Source organism: Passer domesticus, chromosome 5 (assembly GCF_036417665.1).
Source record: "Passer domesticus isolate bPasDom1 chromosome 5, bPasDom1.hap1, whole genome shotgun sequence".
Taxonomy (NCBI): Eukaryota; Metazoa; Chordata; class Aves; order Passeriformes; family Passeridae; genus Passer; species Passer domesticus.
Genome location: NC_087478.1, coordinates 41,481,065 through 41,500,095, shown reverse-complemented (window position 1 = coordinate 41,500,095; position 19,031 = coordinate 41,481,065). Strand labels below are relative to the sequence as shown.

General features: G+C 36.9%; 1 protein-coding gene and 1 long non-coding RNA gene across 16 annotated transcripts in view; one reads left to right on the top strand and one right to left on the bottom strand.

Annotated features, from left to right (window-relative positions):
• The window catches only part of LOC135300338 (uncharacterized), a 119,926-nt gene extending 117,351 nt beyond the window's left edge, over positions 1–2,575 (top strand). Inside the window, exon 5 of the long non-coding RNA XR_010362230.1 lies at positions 144–2,575. This is a non-coding gene — a long non-coding RNA (uncharacterized LOC135300338). The remainder of the gene's footprint in view (positions 1–143) is intronic.
• Positions 1–19,031, bottom strand: part of LOC135300335 (uncharacterized) — a 230,901-nt gene that overhangs the window by 34,115 nt on the left and 177,755 nt on the right. For 2 of the 15 annotated variants that reach the window (XM_064419693.1, XM_064419694.1), the window contains exons 4-7: positions 17,327–17,408; positions 12,449–12,473; positions 10,197–10,261; positions 7,744–7,964 (exon numbers count right to left, since the gene is read on the bottom strand). The exons of 1 other annotated variant lie outside the window; for it this stretch is intronic. In XM_064419693.1, the coding sequence (XP_064275763.1) occupies positions 7,744–7,964; positions 10,197–10,261; positions 12,449–12,473; positions 17,327–17,408 (393 nt within the window). Of the gene's footprint in view, positions 1–2,929; positions 3,010–7,743; positions 7,965–10,196; positions 10,262–12,448; positions 12,474–16,861; positions 17,001–17,326; positions 17,409–19,031 lie in introns of those variants that run through there. 12 more of the 15 variants (XR_010362206.1, XR_010362214.1, XR_010362216.1 and 9 more) reach the window with 10 other exon arrangements.

Below are 19,031 nucleotides of genomic sequence, written 5' to 3'. Positions count from 1 at the left end.
TTGTAGAACCCATTTGAACCTCCAGTTACCTAAGGAGAGGCAACTGAAATAATCCTTTCCTGAAATTGCGGGATCCACCTGACCCTGAATTTAATATTAACTCTTTTCCTTCTTATTTTGACCCTGATTTTTTTTTTTTCCAGAATGGTCTCAAGCAATGCACATGTAACTTGGCTGGATGTGCAGCTGCTCATATATGATGCTGACATGTGCAATGGACTCAAGGGACCACAGCACTTCAGAAAAGAATGGCAGCTAAGCAGCCAGTTCCTCTATAATGGACTCAAAAAGCAAAACCCTAAACCTGCATGACATCCTGACAAGTCTATGACAGAGGATCAAGAAATAGAAACCACAATAATCCTACAGAGGGCCACATGAGCCACAGACAGGATGAATGGGCCCAGCTGAAATGGAGGCTTGTGTATGTGACACAACTTGAGAAAAGAACACTAAAGCATTCTTATCACTAAGCTTTTAGGGATCAACATTGCCCCAAAAATCTTGTTGACTGTGATGCATGCAACCATAAAAAAATATCTATGTGAAGGGAAGGGCCAGAAATGAAAACATGAGCCAAAAAAGCCCATCTTCTAGGATCAACCTGAAAGTGCATTTGTGATGCATTTCACACTGGCTGTAAGTATTTCTTGTTGACCACTACTGAGCTCTACTTAGTAGTGGCATAGCAACAGGCAGAGGCTCAAATTTATCCATAGTTTGGCAAAGAAGTTCTGAAAAAAGATTAAGGGCAACAAATGTAAGATAAGGGAGAAGATGAGAGGGAGTTAAAAAGTCCCATTTGATTAATACTTAAAGTGTTTATTTATATACTGATAAACATGTAAGAAAACATAGTACCTGATGAATGAGAACCACCCAAGTCATGATCTCTGCCCTGTAACATGATACTTTAATGAAGGCTGTAAACTCATGCAAAGCCTTATTAAAGCACTGTTAAAGCGATGTTGGAGAGACACAGCTTCTGGGATTAGTGGATTATAAGTGTAGTTATGCTCTATACTGACCTTAAACTACAGTAATGGATTTAATACTGGTATTACTTATGGAAGTGAAAAAATGGTCCTATCTGTGACCACATTCATAGCTAGTTTTACCAGCTACTGGTTTCTTAGAAATACTTCCTCTTCATATGATGAATTAATTCCGAAGGGGAAAATGTTGGTAAGGTTTTATGGCAACCAAGAGACACTACTTACTGAAAAAGTCATTAGCTAAAGGTCATAAATGTATTCCCTTTAAATGCCTGATTTTGATACATTTTGGAATGCTGCCTACCTTCTAGAAAAACCTGTGGCTATGTAGTTTCAGCAATCTGACATTATGCCTACCCTGTACTTATTTACATTTCAAATTATAGCAACTTTCCACTCAAAACACCAGAGTTTCTCTGTAACTATTCATGTCTCCAACAACAGAAGCTATGCAGGGAAACACAAAAGATGTCTAAAGTCTTCACGATTTTTTTTCTTAATCATGGCCATAATCCTAATCCTGAGGACAAAAAAAAAAAAAAAAAGCACTAGTAGGAAAGTAAAGAGAAAACAATAGAACTTATCCTGTGTAAGTAATGGAGATACTAGACCTGCATAAACACAGTTAGGAGTGGGTTTGATTTGCTTCTAAGTGAACATTACTTATGTTCCTTAAGGAAAAGCAAATCCCTTCTTGTAGCTAATGAAGCAAAGAACTTTCCGAAGATAATAGTTATTTTTAACAGTAGTTAATTCTTTGTGGCTCAGTTAAAATTTTCTATGAATTAATATCTGAGAGACTTTGCTAAGCTAGGGACAAAAAAATTAATGCATACTACCAGCAAATTTGTTTGAAAATTATTTTCAATATAATTCAAGATTATTTTTGGCTATTTGAATTTGTCACATATTTATAATTAAAGAGCACACAATCCACTTTTATTCTACCAGATAATCTTTGTTTCTTTCTGCTAAAGTCACTGTGAAAGAGCTTGTTGCGTCTCCCTCTAAAGGCTTTCATTTTCTGCTATTATTATACCATAACAAGATCAGCAATGTAATGCCAGAAAGATTAATTAACAACCTATTTAGTGAAATTCACATCTCTGCTGATTAAAGCCAAAAGAGAGAGAACAAGGGATGTCAATAGAAATATTTGCATATCCTTTTTTCCCCAAGTATGTATACATATGTGGGTGCTAAAAGGAAATATTCAAAGTTGCTTTCATCAATACAAGGGAAAATCACACATGTCTGTCACAGACAAACTATTTTTGAAAACTCTGTGAAAATAAGTATGCAGAACAAATATGAATTTTTGGTTACAGAAAAGCCAAGCACTTCTTGTTGTCCCCCACCTTCTCTAAATCTGTTTTGTTAATATGTAACAAGAGAATTAGTCTTCTTTTTCCCCATATAATTTTTCAGATTTCTTCTATGTACTATAAAGCAAAAACTCTCAGACTCCTTCTTTTCAGTCCATTTGTAGACTGCCTTTAAAAATGTTTATTAGATCAAAATTATTATACTCTAGTATTACAGTATTTTATCACAGTGTTTTACTTTCTTAATAATTCTAAATAAAATGGAATTGATCTTTTTCACTTATCCTTTTTTTGAGACATGTGGTGTGGATGCTGTTTTACTGGTGTATGTGAAACACTAACCTGATTTTCACAGCCATAGGCTACATTTCATTTCTCAGTTATTAAAGGCAGAAACATGCAACTTGAGGTTTATTATCCCATGTGGATTTAGGCAGGAGACAAATCTTTCCTGGGACACAAATGTAGTCATAAAGGGACCCATCTTGAGTCAGCACATCTGGTTTACCTCATCAGTAAGGTGAGGTAAAGATTGGCACTGATTAGAGAATTTTGGAATTGCTTTGCAATATGTATTAAAACAAACCAGTAAGACCAGACGACACTCACCAAAGGAGTCCAAAGAAACCCAGAAATTAAACTGATGAATTTCATGTGTTACAGTTGCTTTCTCACTTTTATGCAATCTGCTGTCAAAGGGAACAATGATAACATGATTTAAGTAAATAAATAAAGCTTCAAATAAATAGGATCACAAACTAAGGAATATGAATTTCAGTCCAAGTCTATTAGTGGAAATTATATTAATAATAAAAAAATAAACATAATTCAGGAAATTTAACCTCTGGAGAGCAAATTTATGTCTCCCAGATTTGAAAGGTGTGAGTTCTTCCAAAGAGACTGTAATCATGAGGAAAGAAGGTTTCCCAAATAACCCATCTTTGGATTTTCAAAATCTGTTACAATGTTTTCAAAGAAACTAAGCTTTCATGTGGAAAAATAGTAAGTCATCTTGTGGATCAGTACTTGGTGGAAAAGTAAATAACAAATTACAACAATAAAGGCTCATTTTCCAAAAGGAAACAGAGAGAGGATTCTTAGGGGAGTTCCACATGGAACTGTCTTAGGGACCAAATGTATTCTTTAACAGTCTGCAAAAGAGAATGAAATATTACCCAGAAAATATGCAAATGATACAAGGACAGCCTCAGTGATCAAAACTAAAATTGACCATAGTATTCTGAAAGAAAAAACTCAAACATTTTGTAATGTTGAGCAGCAGATTAATAAAATGGAAAATAAAATTCATTGTCAGTGGTAAAAACACACTCAACTGTACACACAAATAAAGAATTGAATTAATTTCTACCACCGAAGGAAGATATCTGTATGTCACAGGTTTTGAAATTTTCATAGCAATTCTTAACCAGAAGGAAAATTGAATGACAGGAATTTGTAGAAAGGTAATAGAAAATTAAACAGAAACATGTATAAATTCCTGATGCAAACACCTTTTAATTATTAAATTAAATTAAATTTAATGACTTGGTCTAGTCATTCCACCTCCATAAAGATACATTAGAACATGACAAGAAATTATACAAAAGGCAACAGGAAGGGTGGAGAGGTTTCTTTCTACACAAGCAGAGCCTAAATTCACTAGAATTTAGCAAAAAACTCCAAAAGAAACACATAACAAAAACACGGCAAAGAAGGTTAACATTCAATAACTTGTCATTGTTTCTCATAATACCAGACCTGGAGGGAACTAAATTAAATCCTGAGTCATCAAGTTAAAAACAAAGAGTGGAAGTGTTTTTTTATTTCAAAATAAAAACATGTATAAGAAAGGTTCACGGATGGGTAATAAATACAGTGATGAATAGGCAGCCTCTGCAAAACTCATGACACAGTTCATATCCTGAGGAAAATATCCCATTGAATTTTCCTGCCTTATCCTCTTTTCTAAAATAGCCACTTTGTTCATTTTTACAGAGAAGGGACAGTGACTTAATTTCTCTATACCAGCTCTTCTGAAGTCAGTGCCCTCAGGTCATACATAAGAAGAGGAGGAATCTCCCAGACTTGGTATAAGCATGGTGAAAGAAAGCTGGTTGAGTTTTCCCTTGGAACCCATGCTACACACAAGGTCCATCCAAACCTGCAAGTTCTCCAGAGCAGGACTTAATGGGAATAAAGTCACCATATTAGGAGTCAAGAGCATCTGGCAGTATGGTCAGTGCCACAGGTCTCATCTTTATGACTACAGAACTACAGAATAGATATACAAATGCTAACAGGACCACCATGCAGAAAGCTGTCAGACTTTCAAAGTGTAGTGCCAAAAGCTAACTGAAGATCAAGTCTGGTTTTATTGGCAATTTCTTTAACTTCAGAAATTCCTTTAAAAAGTAACACTATAGATAGTTATTTCTAACCTTATTTTTTAACTAACTGTGTTGAATTCAAGGATTTGTTGAAAAGAAAGACTCTGCTATTGTAAAGAGGTTGTCATTGTCAAGGGATAAGGGTCAGCTCTTGCCATTAATCCACATTTCAAAAGTCTCATTATCAAGAAACAAGAGTTCCAAAGACAGAATTAGGACAGAATTAGGTCTGTAAAAAACTTGGCTATGAATTTTGCAGATTTGTCTTGCCAGACATCATAAATATAAAAAGCATGAGGTAGTATCTTTGAAGATTTTGAGAATTTTACCTTATCTCATCTGATAGGTTTTATACCATAAGTCAAAAAACCACTCTGCAACAAGACCAATAGAAGAGAAGGCAATGATTCAGGAATGATAACTATAGATATTTAATGGTAACAGTAAAAAATGCCATCTCTTCACACAGCATCTGAGTACTGACCTAAATGTTATTGGCAATGCTAGGCACTAATGCACCTGCTAATGCACCTGCACTGCTTCTCCACTAATGAATGACATGAACTGGGAAGGCAGACAGTATGTCTACAGCTGCAGTCTTTACCAGACAGACAGAAATTATTCCCACAGCTCCTCTGAGCCCTGGAAATGCTGCAGCAGAAAATTCTACCCGTGGCTGCAAAAGCATTAGAAAACCAGACAAAAATGGTTTGCAAGTACTTGTTTGAAAAAAAAAAAGAAAAAAAAAAGAAAAAAAAAATCTTACTTTTACTACTTTTAGTCATTGCAGACACACTTTCAAATGGAGCTTTGCAGACTTAAGTGGGATTATCACTCAGACTTTTAGAAATGCTGAACTTCCACATCCATCAGTGGAAGCTGGATGCCAGCAAGAATAAGATTTACACTTATCCTGTTTAGAGTCATCATTTTGGTTGCTCTGATAAAATCTGGTTCTAGTTAAGCCAAGTGTTGTTTTTTACTCAGTAAGACCAGCATTCTTCAGAGCAAAAGAAAAGTCCTTCGGTCCCCTTGTAGATTATTTATCAACTGACACTAGTTTAACTTTTCATTCCCATGTTCAGTCTTACACATTTACAGGAAAGCACACATATTTCCATACATTTCATGTGTCTGCAGCACTCTTCTAGTCTATGCTGGTAGATACTTCCCTGGACATCAAGGGTAGGATTTTTCATACCTAACTCTAGCTATGTCAGAGTCTGTTCTAACCATTTAAGTAAGAAAACACTTCAGAATATAATTTGTAATAGTTATGTTTAAAGTTTACATACCAGTCCTCTAAAAGCTGCTTTAAATGTCATTCCTGCAACTGACCATTATCTCTGAGTCACCACAGTAGACATTGAAAAGTACTTAAAAATAAATTATATACTGCACATTTTTTACAACCAAAATAACCTGCAAGGTTGATTTCAGTGAATCAAATCATAGCAGCTTTCTTCCAGACAAATAAAAAAAATCCAAAGCTTTTTGAAGCTGGAAAAAGGCATTAGAACTTAAATGGCAAAAAATCTATTGGAAAGATTCCTTTGAAAATGTTTGGAAACCTCCTAAAAGCATATCACAAAAGGTTTACAATAAGTCCCCTTGAAGGTGGGTACCATTAATTATTGATACAGTAGCAATTTATCATTTTTTTGATTAGACAAACACAAATTTTTTCAATTTTGTCAATACATTTTTGGTTTCAGTGTTAAATAATGTTAGGTATTCATATCTCCATTTAAACACTAGTTTCACATTGCATATAAATAGAATTAAGAATATAACTTATTGGTAAAAAAGATGTGAACAAGTAAGAGCACACAAACACTGCAATTATGAAAAAATCAAAATATCTTATTTACTTTTTGTTCTATTTATTGGTTAATACCAATCACTAAAGTAATACATGGCTGGGACAAATAATAATTGAAAAATCCAGGAATTTCAGATTTCTAGTAAAGTAAGACTAAAAGTTGGAAAGCTATCAGGTACTAAAAATTCTGTGAAATATTTGTGATGCAATACAGGGGAAAACTAAAATGGTAGCGAAATGAAACGATGCATTTTGCTGCATTGCTTTTCTACTGAAGACAAACAAATTCTATGTCTTGGAGACAACAGGCTGTCAGTAGCTGCAGATCAGGTGCATTTTCATTCAAATGCAAATTTAAGAAAAAATTTTGCTAATCTCTGTGCAGATAGTCAAGCCTAGCTCTAGCAAAGTTCTTCCCATTGTAAGTTTAAATGTCTTCCATGACAAAAAATGAACAACTGATTTTGGGAAGGAAACAGTTTTGTGCATGGATTAACTAAAAGAAATATGGATAAAACTCAGATCCATAAAACTCAAATAAAATCAGGCATCTGTCTTCACAAGCTGCAGCTTCAGCTCCCCTTCCTCTCACCCAGCGCACAGGGTGCCATAGGTATAGTCACCGCAGAACTCCATCAGACGATCAGGCCCCTGGCTGTGGGCACCAACAGAAACAACACAGCCATTGCACAGCTGACCACCTGAGCAGCTGAATGTGAACCTTCCCTCTCCAGCAGGCCCTCACCCGGTGTTTGTTTCCAAGCACATCTACCCTCACAGGCTCTGCTCAAGAATAGGAGTGTTGTAAGCTTTCTTTACACCACCTGCCTGGAAAGTGGAAAAATCTGCTCAACAGTGTGTGACTTTAGCTGTAGTAAAAAGATTTGTGAACCAGTCCTAGACTATGGATAGAGCCTGTTGCTTTATTCCTAGAGGGACTGTTTAAGTGAAATGCATATGCAGCCCTGAAATCAAGAATGAGAGGCCTCTGTCTATGAAAGACCTTGTCACATAGCATGTACATTTCTATGGCTTCAGGTTTCTGTGGGTTTGAACTTTCCCACAGAGACATATAGGCACTCTGAACAGGGGGAGTAGAGTTAAGAGCAGGAATGAGGCACGGTGCTCTCTGTGACCTCTGTGCCAGACAGCAGGCCTGAGCACAACCTTTTCCCTGGTCTAGAAGCAGCCAGTGTGCAGTATTTGTCACTAACCTGCCTGAAGTAGGTAGGGATCACTGAAGCAAAGGGGTCACTGTGAAGAAGCATCTCTGCAGAGCATCTCTGACCAGATGGCTGCATGTCCATAAATCTCAGCTGTATCCACAAGAGCAGAGCATGTCTGACACATCTGGTCATGCAGCTGACAGTGGGAAGCATCAATGCTGCTGGTATTGCAGGAAGTCTTGAAATACCAGGCATGTTCTGCAAAATCCCTGTGATCAGGATTTATGTTAGAAAGAGGATTCTGTTGGAAATTTAGGTCTACAGTAACCCCATTTTTTAAATCTGTATTAATGACTTATATATTTAAAGTCCACCTTGGTCCTACTAAAACACTTCTGTATTTGGCTCTGGCCTCTTGCTGCTGTGTCTGGATGTGTTGGCTCAGCAGTGTTAACAGGAGCAGAAGGCAATAAAAGTTTATTTTTGTTTTAAACAGTGTAAGCCAATCTGTCCTAGAATGTGCACAGAGAGTTGTTACATTATTTAACAAGGTGCCACTTTTACTTGGTCACTTTTTTTAATAATAACTACATTATGCTGCTTGATGTGCCAACTAACATAAGTTTTCTTTCCTCCAACTAAAGATCACACTGTGAAGACTTTCTTTGCCAGAACATGGGATTATTTATATCTAGTAAGAACTTCTATGAACTAGTTAGTGTTGCCAAGCACTTACTCTTTTGCTACAGATGGTTATGCTAGGGCAGAATTACTCTTTTAAAAGTTACTTCTGTACTTTAAAATATACATAAGCAAGAGAATACAAATTAGAAATAAACCACAAATGTAGATCCAATGCTGTGGTTGTCCAGTTCAGAAGGGAAATATAAGGGTTTATTCAGACTTGCCTGAATGCTTCCACAACAGAGTTAGAGTGTTCATTTCCTTAAAGGCAAAACCAAACCCATGAAGATTAGTAATTAAGGGGTTGGCATTCTAAACCTGAAAGCTCTAAGACCCATGCTAAATGACTAACAGCCTATTCGGCACCTATTTCTCACCCAGATATATGGAGGAAATTACATTCCTGTTTCAACCAGCAGAGAGAAACAAGATATTATCATTGACAAATTTGGTCCTATTGCAAGTGAGAAGCAGCACAAGCATCCAACATATGTGCCTTTACACATTTTGTCCAAACTGGCAAATCTGTTAGCTGGGAAGGGAGCAGACTGGGTTGAAGAACAACTTGGAGTGTGACAGTAGGAAGATACACTACCAGCATTATAGCATTCAAAAAGCACTCCTCAAAGGGCAGAGGAAACCTGCATGGCTAAGGAATGCCAGCATCTGTAGCCAACAGCATGTGAGACAAGCATTATATCCAGCTGCTTTCAATTCCCAGCTCAAATGAGCAAAACCTCATTCATAACAGAGGCAGCCTGTAGCTGAATCTGGGGTATGGTATAACCTCAGCCATCTGCTTCTGCATGCAGTGAGAAAGAAGCTTTTCACCTCTCTGTCCTTAGGTTGAAGCTCTGCTTAGCATCATGGGGGAAAGCATGATTGCAGGCACCATGTGCCATTTTGTCATACCATAGACAACGATAAAAAGGAAGCAGACACTAAATGTAAAACAGTGTAAATGCTTAGGCATGTTTGTGTGAGTCCCCCTTTAAGCTGTTGACTGGTTTAGTGTTCTTGCTGCCTCTCTAACAGTGAAAAGAGTTTAGAGTTGGGAAGTATAGCTGAATGCATGGAACTTGTCTTGTGGCATTGAAAATGTCTTTAATAAAGGGCTTTTTAACTTCTGTTTTGTATTATGAGAATTGATAGGCATTTCTGAAGGAAAACAACTGGGCATCAAACTGGACGATAGAAAACATCTCTCCTGGGAGCACAAGATAACAATCAAGAGGCTGTAGGATCTCCATCCCTGGAGGTTTGTTGAAAGCCGTTGGAGACTTCCAAGATACAGCTAGGCAAAGTCAAGGCTGATCTGATCTGGTTTTGGCAATAGCCCTTCTGTGATTAGGTTGTTGTGACTTATTTATCTGAAGACTTTAAAGACCTAATAGCTGATAAATATAATATTTATTTTAAGTATTTTTCAGAGACTCTGAAGCATGACTAAGTCTCACCAATTAAGTGGTTGATAAGGGCTGATTTCTCTGCAAGTGAAAGAGTAGCAGCAACTGTTTCCTAATGTTCTTGGCTGTCTCCGGTAAAATTGCTCAGCACACAGAGTACAGCCTGTAGATGCTATCAAACTGAGTTTTGAAAAATAAAAAATATCTTGTCTCCCTGCGTGTTTCTTTGAATCTGTTAGTAATTGTACCCTTGCTTTGACTGCTTTTTTCAGCTTCTCCTTCTTAACTGATATTTTGCATGTAATACACTATCATTTCCAATTTGAATCCCTGATCAGTTCCACTTGTCCGTTGATATCACATTCAAGCTTCTTACTTTTACCCTTATTACACTACACAATCCATACTTACCTTTTACTTCCTCCCTTTCTCTTCTCTTCACTATTCCAAAGGCATACCTTTCCTTCCTGCTGCTCCTATCAATTTACAAAAAAGAATATTTATTATTTGTCTTATACTTCTGTCTTCTTTATTAGTACATATTAGTTTAACCCCTGTTTTGTTTTGGGATTTTTTTTCTTCCTCATTATGTAGTTACATTCTTCAAAGGAAGAACTATTTTTAAATCAATGCACTTTATATTTTTCTAATTGTAACTCCAGATTAGCACAGTAGAGCCTGTCAGGAGAGAAATAATCCTTAGATTACTCCTTCTTTGTCAGCTATTCTCACTGAAGCATATGCCATTGTCAACTAATACTTAGAAGTTTTCTCTATACTCATGTTTCTATATAATTTCTGCTAAAATATGTTCAGTTATATCTGACTATGACTTTTTTGTTTGCCTTAACAGTTATTTAATCCATTATGTTTATACCTAAATATTATATTTAATAGAAAATCTATACTATTTGGATATTTTGAATGTGATTTTGATGTGTTTGATATAAATGAAACTATTTCAGATTTTAAGTATTTTGGGAAACATGTTGTTATGTTTTAATCAAATGTATCTCACGCTTTTGATACTCTGTAAATTTTAAAAAATCATTTCAACTTTTGTAGGACTTGTCCTTTCCAATCTCATCTACTCCTGGATTTGAAGGGAGCATACTGTACACTTAGGCTGCTGGGGTGCCATGCTTGACAAACATAAGCTTTTAAGAACAAAATCCACCTCAGTTTAAGCAGTATTGCTAAACCTGCCAACTGTTTACTTGAATCAAACCCAAATTGTTCAACCAGTGTTCTTTTAGCCAGAAGATATTAGCTTTCTAAAGACCACCATGGCACTGAAAATTCTAAACTCTCTGATCAGCTGTCAGATGCCAGCTGCCAGCTCATTGCATGCTCAAAGATAACTAGAAACTCTACGTTTAGTTTAAGGCAGTTTCAAGCCTTCAGAACACTGGGTAGCTCCAATAGGGGTTTCTTCCCCTAAACTCACCTCCTTCACAGGAGACATTTTCCTGGGACTTCATCACTAGAGAGTCAAAAGTCTTGAACTGTAGAAAGTATTTCTTTTATATGACAAATCAGTTTCATCTAGATGCAGTTTCTTTGCTGTTAGAATCAGCTATCCACTGATCATTAATTCAATTTATTAATAGGGAGCATTTTGGACCTTGACTTATAACACTGTGCTTTAATGCTTCTTCAAGCAGAAGGTTTTCCCTTGAACAAAGATAAAGCTTAAGTCACAGTATAGTGTCAGGAGAACATAACCATCTTTTCCCATTTTCCTTTCACAAGGAACTCAAATGATTTTTATATCCTTCTTAAATTCTAAATGGAAAAATGTATTCAGGGACAGATGGAATTCTCTATCCACATGGACTTTTTGTCTCATCTCAGCTGCAAGCTGTTCAAGCCACTTTCCAGTAAGACCATTAGACCTCTCAGCTGGCACAGCTTTCACTTATCTTGTACATTCTCTAGTCCTGTTCCAATGTCTCTGGTCTATTATTTAATTTGGCAGACAAACACACTCAACTGTCCCAAATATATTTTCTGGCCCCCTGTGTTTTATTAGCTGCCAAAATGTCAGTATAACCCGCAGCAAAGGAAGCAAGAAGGACTTTTTGTATGAATGTATCTGATTCATTAATCCACTGGGGAAAGTTTTCTTGTTTCTTTCTTAAAAAGTGAATTGTGACTCATTGACATGTTCAGTGTTGTAATAGAACACCCATTTCTTATTTCAAAAAGCTGACCTAAGAGATTGTGACACACTGCTCTACAGTGCCTTGAGGAAGTAGCAGTTCCCAGGAAACAGGAGGCATTTCTGGATCACAGAAGCACGGACTTTATCAACAACTCCCAGAATGGCATATTGCACTATTCTTGTAATCTTAGTTGTGCTAAGAGATCTGACTACATATTATTTTGCAGTTGTGCAATGACCAAATATCTCCTTCTGCATTTCCTACCAGGCTTCCTTGTAAAGTTGTTCTAATATGACAGTATCTCAGTAAAGGGAAGAATTTAGCTGAAAACATTTCACTGAAAAGCATTCTCAAACAATACCTTTTCTGTCAACCCAAATGATGAGCAACACTAAACTTTTCACCAGAACTTCTTTTTTGTTGCATGAATATAAATTTACTTATTGTAAATACTGATTTTCTTTAGAAAATATTATGGATTTAAAATATTATACTCACAGCTGTTTTCTCACCCTTTGTGGAGCTTCAAAATAATAACAGGTTGCATTAACAATAATATACAATAACAACAGCATACATTAATTCATGCATGACATTTTGCACCTGTGGAGATATTTTCTACAGAAATTTTAGTATGTATATATATATTTTGTCTTGAATTTTTAACATTTGGGTTTATTTAAAAAGAAAAAAAACATTTAGGCAGACTATTTCACCTACAACGCTTATTCAATTGCTTCTTTTTTTGCATACAACTGACTTTTCTGGAAAACTAATGCACTAAAACGACATCAGTTTAAATATTGCAGACTGTTATCCCAGCAGAGCTAGAAGTCTCTTTAATTTCTATCAGTATGTTGCCTGAATGTGGAATCATATATTTATGAGACAAACATCTTCTGACTCTGAGCTTCTATCAGGATGTTGCCACTATCCAGCATATTGCTCCATATATATTTTAATATTAGACAGGAGAAGAAAGTATTGTGACATCTGGTAAAATCAAAACACTAGTGAAACTCACTTAGGAAGAGAAGCTCTGTGCTTCTGCCAAGGCAATATCAAAATCTGTTGTGCTGTTTCTAGGGATAATAGTAAGAACACCCACATTGTGGTAGAAAAGAATGTCTCATATGGCTTAATGGAAGAAATAAATTATGATCAACAAAGTAGCAAAAATAGCACATTGATTTTCAAAAGGTGGCTAATGCTAACTTCTTAACTACCTGCAGTCCTTTTTCCAAACCATAATTAGAAAGTCTTATCAGAAGCTCTGTAAATTAGCGCTGGAACTAATTTGGTCACGCGGCCTATAATGCCTAGTGATAGTTTAGACTGGAAAGGTAGGCTGGCAGCCAGAAATGTGTTCTCTCTATGTTGATGCACTGCAAGCTCCGTTCTTTCCACTCTCACATATGAACATGAAATCAATTTTCACTGGTTTAATTGCCCTTTAATTGTGATGATTTTCCCTTACAAACTCATTTGCCACTAGATGCCACTAAAGGTCAAACAGGTTGCACAGAAGGCTGAGCATTGACAGCAATGTACGGATAGTGTCTGTCTTGCCTTGATGTCCAGAAAATGCACATCTTTTGAGAGAGGCAAGAAGCCACACTTCTATTGTACCTGGTTATAAAATGGATGGAGCTGGCCACATATGCTTAATCATAAATGTCACAGTGTCTGGAGATGATTTAGGGATTTATTGAATCTCTCTAAGCCACAGGAAAATGAATTAAACATATCAAGGAATTCCTGTGGGTTCACAGTTTCTGAAGGAAATTGTGCCACTGGAATGAAAAGAAGTATAAGAAAGGTGTAAATAAGACAGCAGTTAACTCTTCTGAAGCTTGTTTTAGACCACAAAGGAGTAAAAATATATGTAAAAGATGGATATGTAAAAATTCCCAGCATAATAAAGTCAGGGGAAGTTCAAAGGAAAATGCTTTGAGGTCCTGATATAGATCCATACTGCTGCTGAGAAAAAAATCTCTGCTGGTTTTGAGGTGAGGGAGAGAGTTGACAGGAGGGGAGGATATAGCATGCTTTGTATGCTGGGTTTTCTCTGTTCCCCAAAGATCCTTCTTCCTCTTTCTGTTTTGTGGGGAACCATTTATATTGCCTTCAATTAGGATTGTACCTAGCTGTCCTCACCATCACGCAGAGAGTGATAGCAAACTGCATTGCCCAAGGAGATCTCTGAAGTCCCTTATATTAAGGAGGTAAAATCCTGTCAGTGCCATTTCCTTTGAATAAGACATTATGTTCTTCAGAAACACATAGTTTGGTGTTTCTAATATGCTTGACACACCAATAAGAGCTTTGGTTGGGTATGGGCATTTGGTTGCTTCCCAGAAAAGATTAGAGATGCCACCAAAGAAAAGAATCCGTGCCCAATGTTTTTTTCCTGTGTGTCAGGCCTTCAGGTTTTGCATGGGGTACTTCTCTCAGAAATGGTTTGTTTTGGGGGTTTTATTGCTGGAATTTAGGATTTAGGACATTGTTTCTCTACTTCTGTGTAACTGAAGGCTAAGACAAGCAATGTTAACACCATCACTAATATTTTGTATGTTCAAACTTGTAAATAACTTGGGGATAGCTACATGAAAATGCAAAAGACAGTCAACTAAAATTGGTTGAAAGAGTATCAGCTTAAGGAAGTGCAAGGCCAGTAACTTGCTATAGACTTTCAACATCATATCAGGAAAATAAGGGTTCTCAAACAAATTTCTGAGTTATACAAATGTTTCTCACACTGATCCTTTCAAACACAGAGAAATGCATTTCTTCTATGTAAAATAGTGTCCATGAGATGCCAATGTCTGTTGCTAGATTAAGGGATCATGTGTTTTCTTTCCTTCTCAGCATAAAGAGATCATACCTTCATTGCAGAAAGTTTGGTAGATATCTAATTTCGGATGCATTTCTGCAATTGCATGAATGACAATTACAAGCAAAACAGGTCCTAAAGTGGTACTGCCTTCAAAGCACCTCAACAATTGTCTCAGATTAGCAGAGGTAAAAGATGTAATAAAAAATAGGAAAGAAAAGGCCATTTTACATCTCTGGAAAGAAATAAGAATTCACTTTCACACTCACATTTTAGATTCTGTGGTTATAGAAGTCATTAGTCTATATTGTTTAAAAGCTGTCTTAACTTTTACTCTCTTAAAAAAGCCCAGAGGTGTGCAATTGGAATGAACTGCAAGCTAAAGAATAAGAACTATGCAGAAGGATCACAGGAATTACGTTATTTTTGTTTATAACAAAGATGACTGAGTTGTGGGAGGAAAGGTGGGCCAATGGTCTTCACATATTTTAAATGTAACTGTCAGAGGAAAAGAACATAAACTGCACTGCTTTTTCTCTGAGAGAAGAACTAGGGGTAATAAGTAAAAATTTTATAAAAGATCTATATTAGACATTATAAAAGAGATGTATAACTATCTGGTGGTTATTTACTAGAATAATTTGCCCTAGGACCATTAAATTACTGTGACTCTTAGGTTTCATGAAGCAGTAAGATGGTCATCCTTCAGGGGTGGTTCAGAAACAGCTGTTCTTGTCTTTGTCTTTGACCTGCAACGTTGTGTTTGGCCTTACTTTCTATAACTCCAGAACCAGCCCAGTCAGGAGATGCAGAAGCTGGCATAGCCTGTGCTGTCAGAAGCTGGCATGGTGTGCCTGCCAGCACAGAGTATCCTATGTAGGAAAACTTCCATAAAGTATATCAGACAAGTACTGCTGGCTCAGTGTATCTGTCAGCTTCCATATATACTATGGCAAGGATTTAATACTTAATTCATTTGAAGAAGTGTTGCACAGGAGGCAGAGAGAGAGAAGAAAAAACTCCAAGAGGACAGGAAAAGGTCTTTATGAAAATGTGGAATCCTAATAATATTTGTTTCAGATTGGGAAAGTTTTGATAGCCGATTCTCTGAAGTGAGACAAAGTCCACTATAACATACATACAATTAGTAACATAGATACAACTAGTCCATGCTGCTTGTATGTGCTTTTATGTGTATATGGTGTATTTGGTCTAAACTGGAAAACAGAGTTTTGTTGTAGATATAGATGGATATGGATATAGATGGATATAGATATTCATTTACATATGTGTTTGCATACTAATATACATACATATATACATGCCATAATACGAAATTTCCTAGTCATTATTAGTACAAAACTACCCATACAACTAATTATATGTATAGCTATAAATATATAAGATTTCTATGTATATATACACAAAAATGTAATGAAATATTGCAGCCAAACACACTTTGTCTTTCAGATTACTGTTACTTTTGTTCAGTGGATCAAGCCTCAGAAGTAGTTTCATATACTTTCAAGAGACTTTTTGGACCACTCACTGCTGTATATATTCTGATTTTTTAAAACATTAAGGTCCATACAAGGGTCTGTTCTGCTTTTCTGTCTGCTCTGAGGTCTTCAGTGCCCCAAATATCAGTTTTACCTTCAACTTAAAAATTGGATTATATTTCTCTTTTGTCCATCATACCACACTGTTAGGGGGACAAGGCAGCTGGATTTTGTTCAAGTACATTTTATATTGAAGACCTCACTTCAAGGACAACCAATAATCACTGTATATTCAGGTCAATATCTTCTTGTCATTTTAACCAAAAGGAAAACTTACAGAACTCTTCTTTAATAGATTTCATATTGGGTTGAGAGAAATAGTTTGGAAATATTGAAGCCAACTGTTCCTGCCATTTCCAGCACATTTCATTTTCATCTACATGTGATGAAATGAAACACAAAAAGCACAAAATAAAGTATGGGGAAAAGGAGGACTAATGCTTTTGAGCAATAGCTCATTGCTTAGAATAGAGGAGACTGGGGACAAGTATTCAATTCACTTTTTTCTTCAAATCCCACCTTTCAATGCCTGATAGGACTACATTGTGGGTTGTTCCAGAGGAAAATGCTCTCCAGCTCTCTTTTCCTTGCTATTCCAATGTGTATAAAATGCTAAAGCGTTCATGGAGAGCCATACTGACACCTCTCAGGAGAGCCACTGTGTGAAAAAGAGATGTGATGTGGTGAGACAGAGACTGGGTGAGACAGAGAGAAGCACATCTACAGAGGCACAAGAAAGAGAGTGAGAGGCAACACACAGGGCACTAGACCCTGATGAAGGGATACCCACACCTGTGGGTCTGCCTCTTTCCTGCATGTGCACTGCAATGTCTGCTACCTGTGCACCAGGGCTTGGAGTGGGGCAAGAGGCAGTGCTGGTGGTAGCCCCAGAGCCAATCACCAGCTTTTTCTCTTTATCCAGTACGTGTGCTCTTTAAGTGGATTATATAGTACTTTTTCTCCACCTTCCACATATGCCCTTACCACCAGTGGTCTGCAAAATTTCTGAGATCCTTATCCTTCTAGGGCAGCTCCAGGCAACCTCTTCCAGAAAGGAGCATGGCATCTGCAGGACAGCAGAGATCAGTGTGAATCCTAACTGCTTACAAGGACAGTGTGAGCAGCCAAGGTGATTTTTGTCATGATCTGAACACCTGTGATTTAAATCTGAGTTGTTCATTCTAGGTTTCCCTTATAACTAAAAGACATGAACAGGCATATATAGAGCACAGTTTACCTTATTTATTTCATGCTTGAGTGTGTCTAAAATAAGATTAATTCAGTCTATCTGAAGTTACCTCTCCTGCTGACTATCAAAGGAATTCAGGTGCCTAGTGCAGTACAAAAGCTTCTTTATACAAAGCTGGAGAGTGTCTCACTCCAAACTCAGACTGGTCTGAGGTTCTAGCAGCCCTGATAATAGTTTACCAACTACCATTTAGAGGACCACTCACTGAGACTCTCTCTCCCCTAACCAATAGGCTCTGAGCAGTGGATACTGAAACGCTGAGGAAAAAGCTCAGATTTTCTTGTTAGCATGGTTACCTTTTATACTGTGATTCAAATTCTGGAGAGCTTGTTTCCATCTGCTGTGCTTAACCAGCCACATGGTCCCAGATAATAATGGTTTTATAGAGATAGATTAGGGAAGATGGTGGAAGGTTTTTCAAACTTAATTCTCCCCTAACACTGGTGTTAACATGAAACCAGATACGATCTGCTCATAAAGCAGTTTTTGGGGATGTATATATTATATGCAAGCACTCATCCTCTGCTATGAGCCTAATTTTGTAAAATGCCATAAATGTAGTGTAGTGCAGGTAAAAGACCAGACAGGGATGGGTAAGGGGTAACTTATCCACAACTTGACCAGGCCTGGCTCCACTACTCACCCCGTAACTACAGCTATCCTGCAAAGTGAATGGGGCACACCTCAGGGGAGCATCCACACTTCAGTGATTTGCCTGAGATAACAAGTGAATATGGGCTGAAAGCAGTGAGGCACAGCAGTGTTGTGAGAGGTCAATCCAGCGAATGAGAAAGAGCTGACTGGGAAAGGGACCTCTTTGAATCTGGGTTCTGAAGAGCAAGCTGGTAATGGCATGGTAAAACCAGTTAAGATGTCCATCTAAATAGAAAAAGACCTCATATGTACCAAAGACAAGTGCAAAAAAAAAAATCATAAAAAGTAGAAACTATCACAATATTTTGTATTTAAATGGTCTTGTTACAGATTCCCAGTGAATTTTGTTTTATCTACAGACAATCTGGGTTTTCTTCTTTTTTCCTAAACTGATTCTTTATAGGATTTGTGTGGGTTTTCTCTTGTTTCCATGGTATTTATTATCCAGCCATTTGCTTTCTATTCTGAGTTGAACACAGAATGAAAAGCTTGAGTTACTAGAGCTAGATTACTACTTGCTGTAAATCAGGACAGTAGTATCAACTTCAATGAAGTCACTGTTTATTTATATCATCTGACCTTTGAAATTTTATGATGTAGAATATTATGAAGAAACCTTGAAAAGGAAGTCCATTTGTTTGTTAGGCATCTTTGTGTTTGTTTGTATTGACTTTCAGAATAAATGAATAATATAAGGCAGTAAGTGCACTACCAGAATTCAGTCACATAATGCATTACAAAAGAGAAGGCAAAATAAGGACAAGCTGGACAGCTCCAGGCTCACTG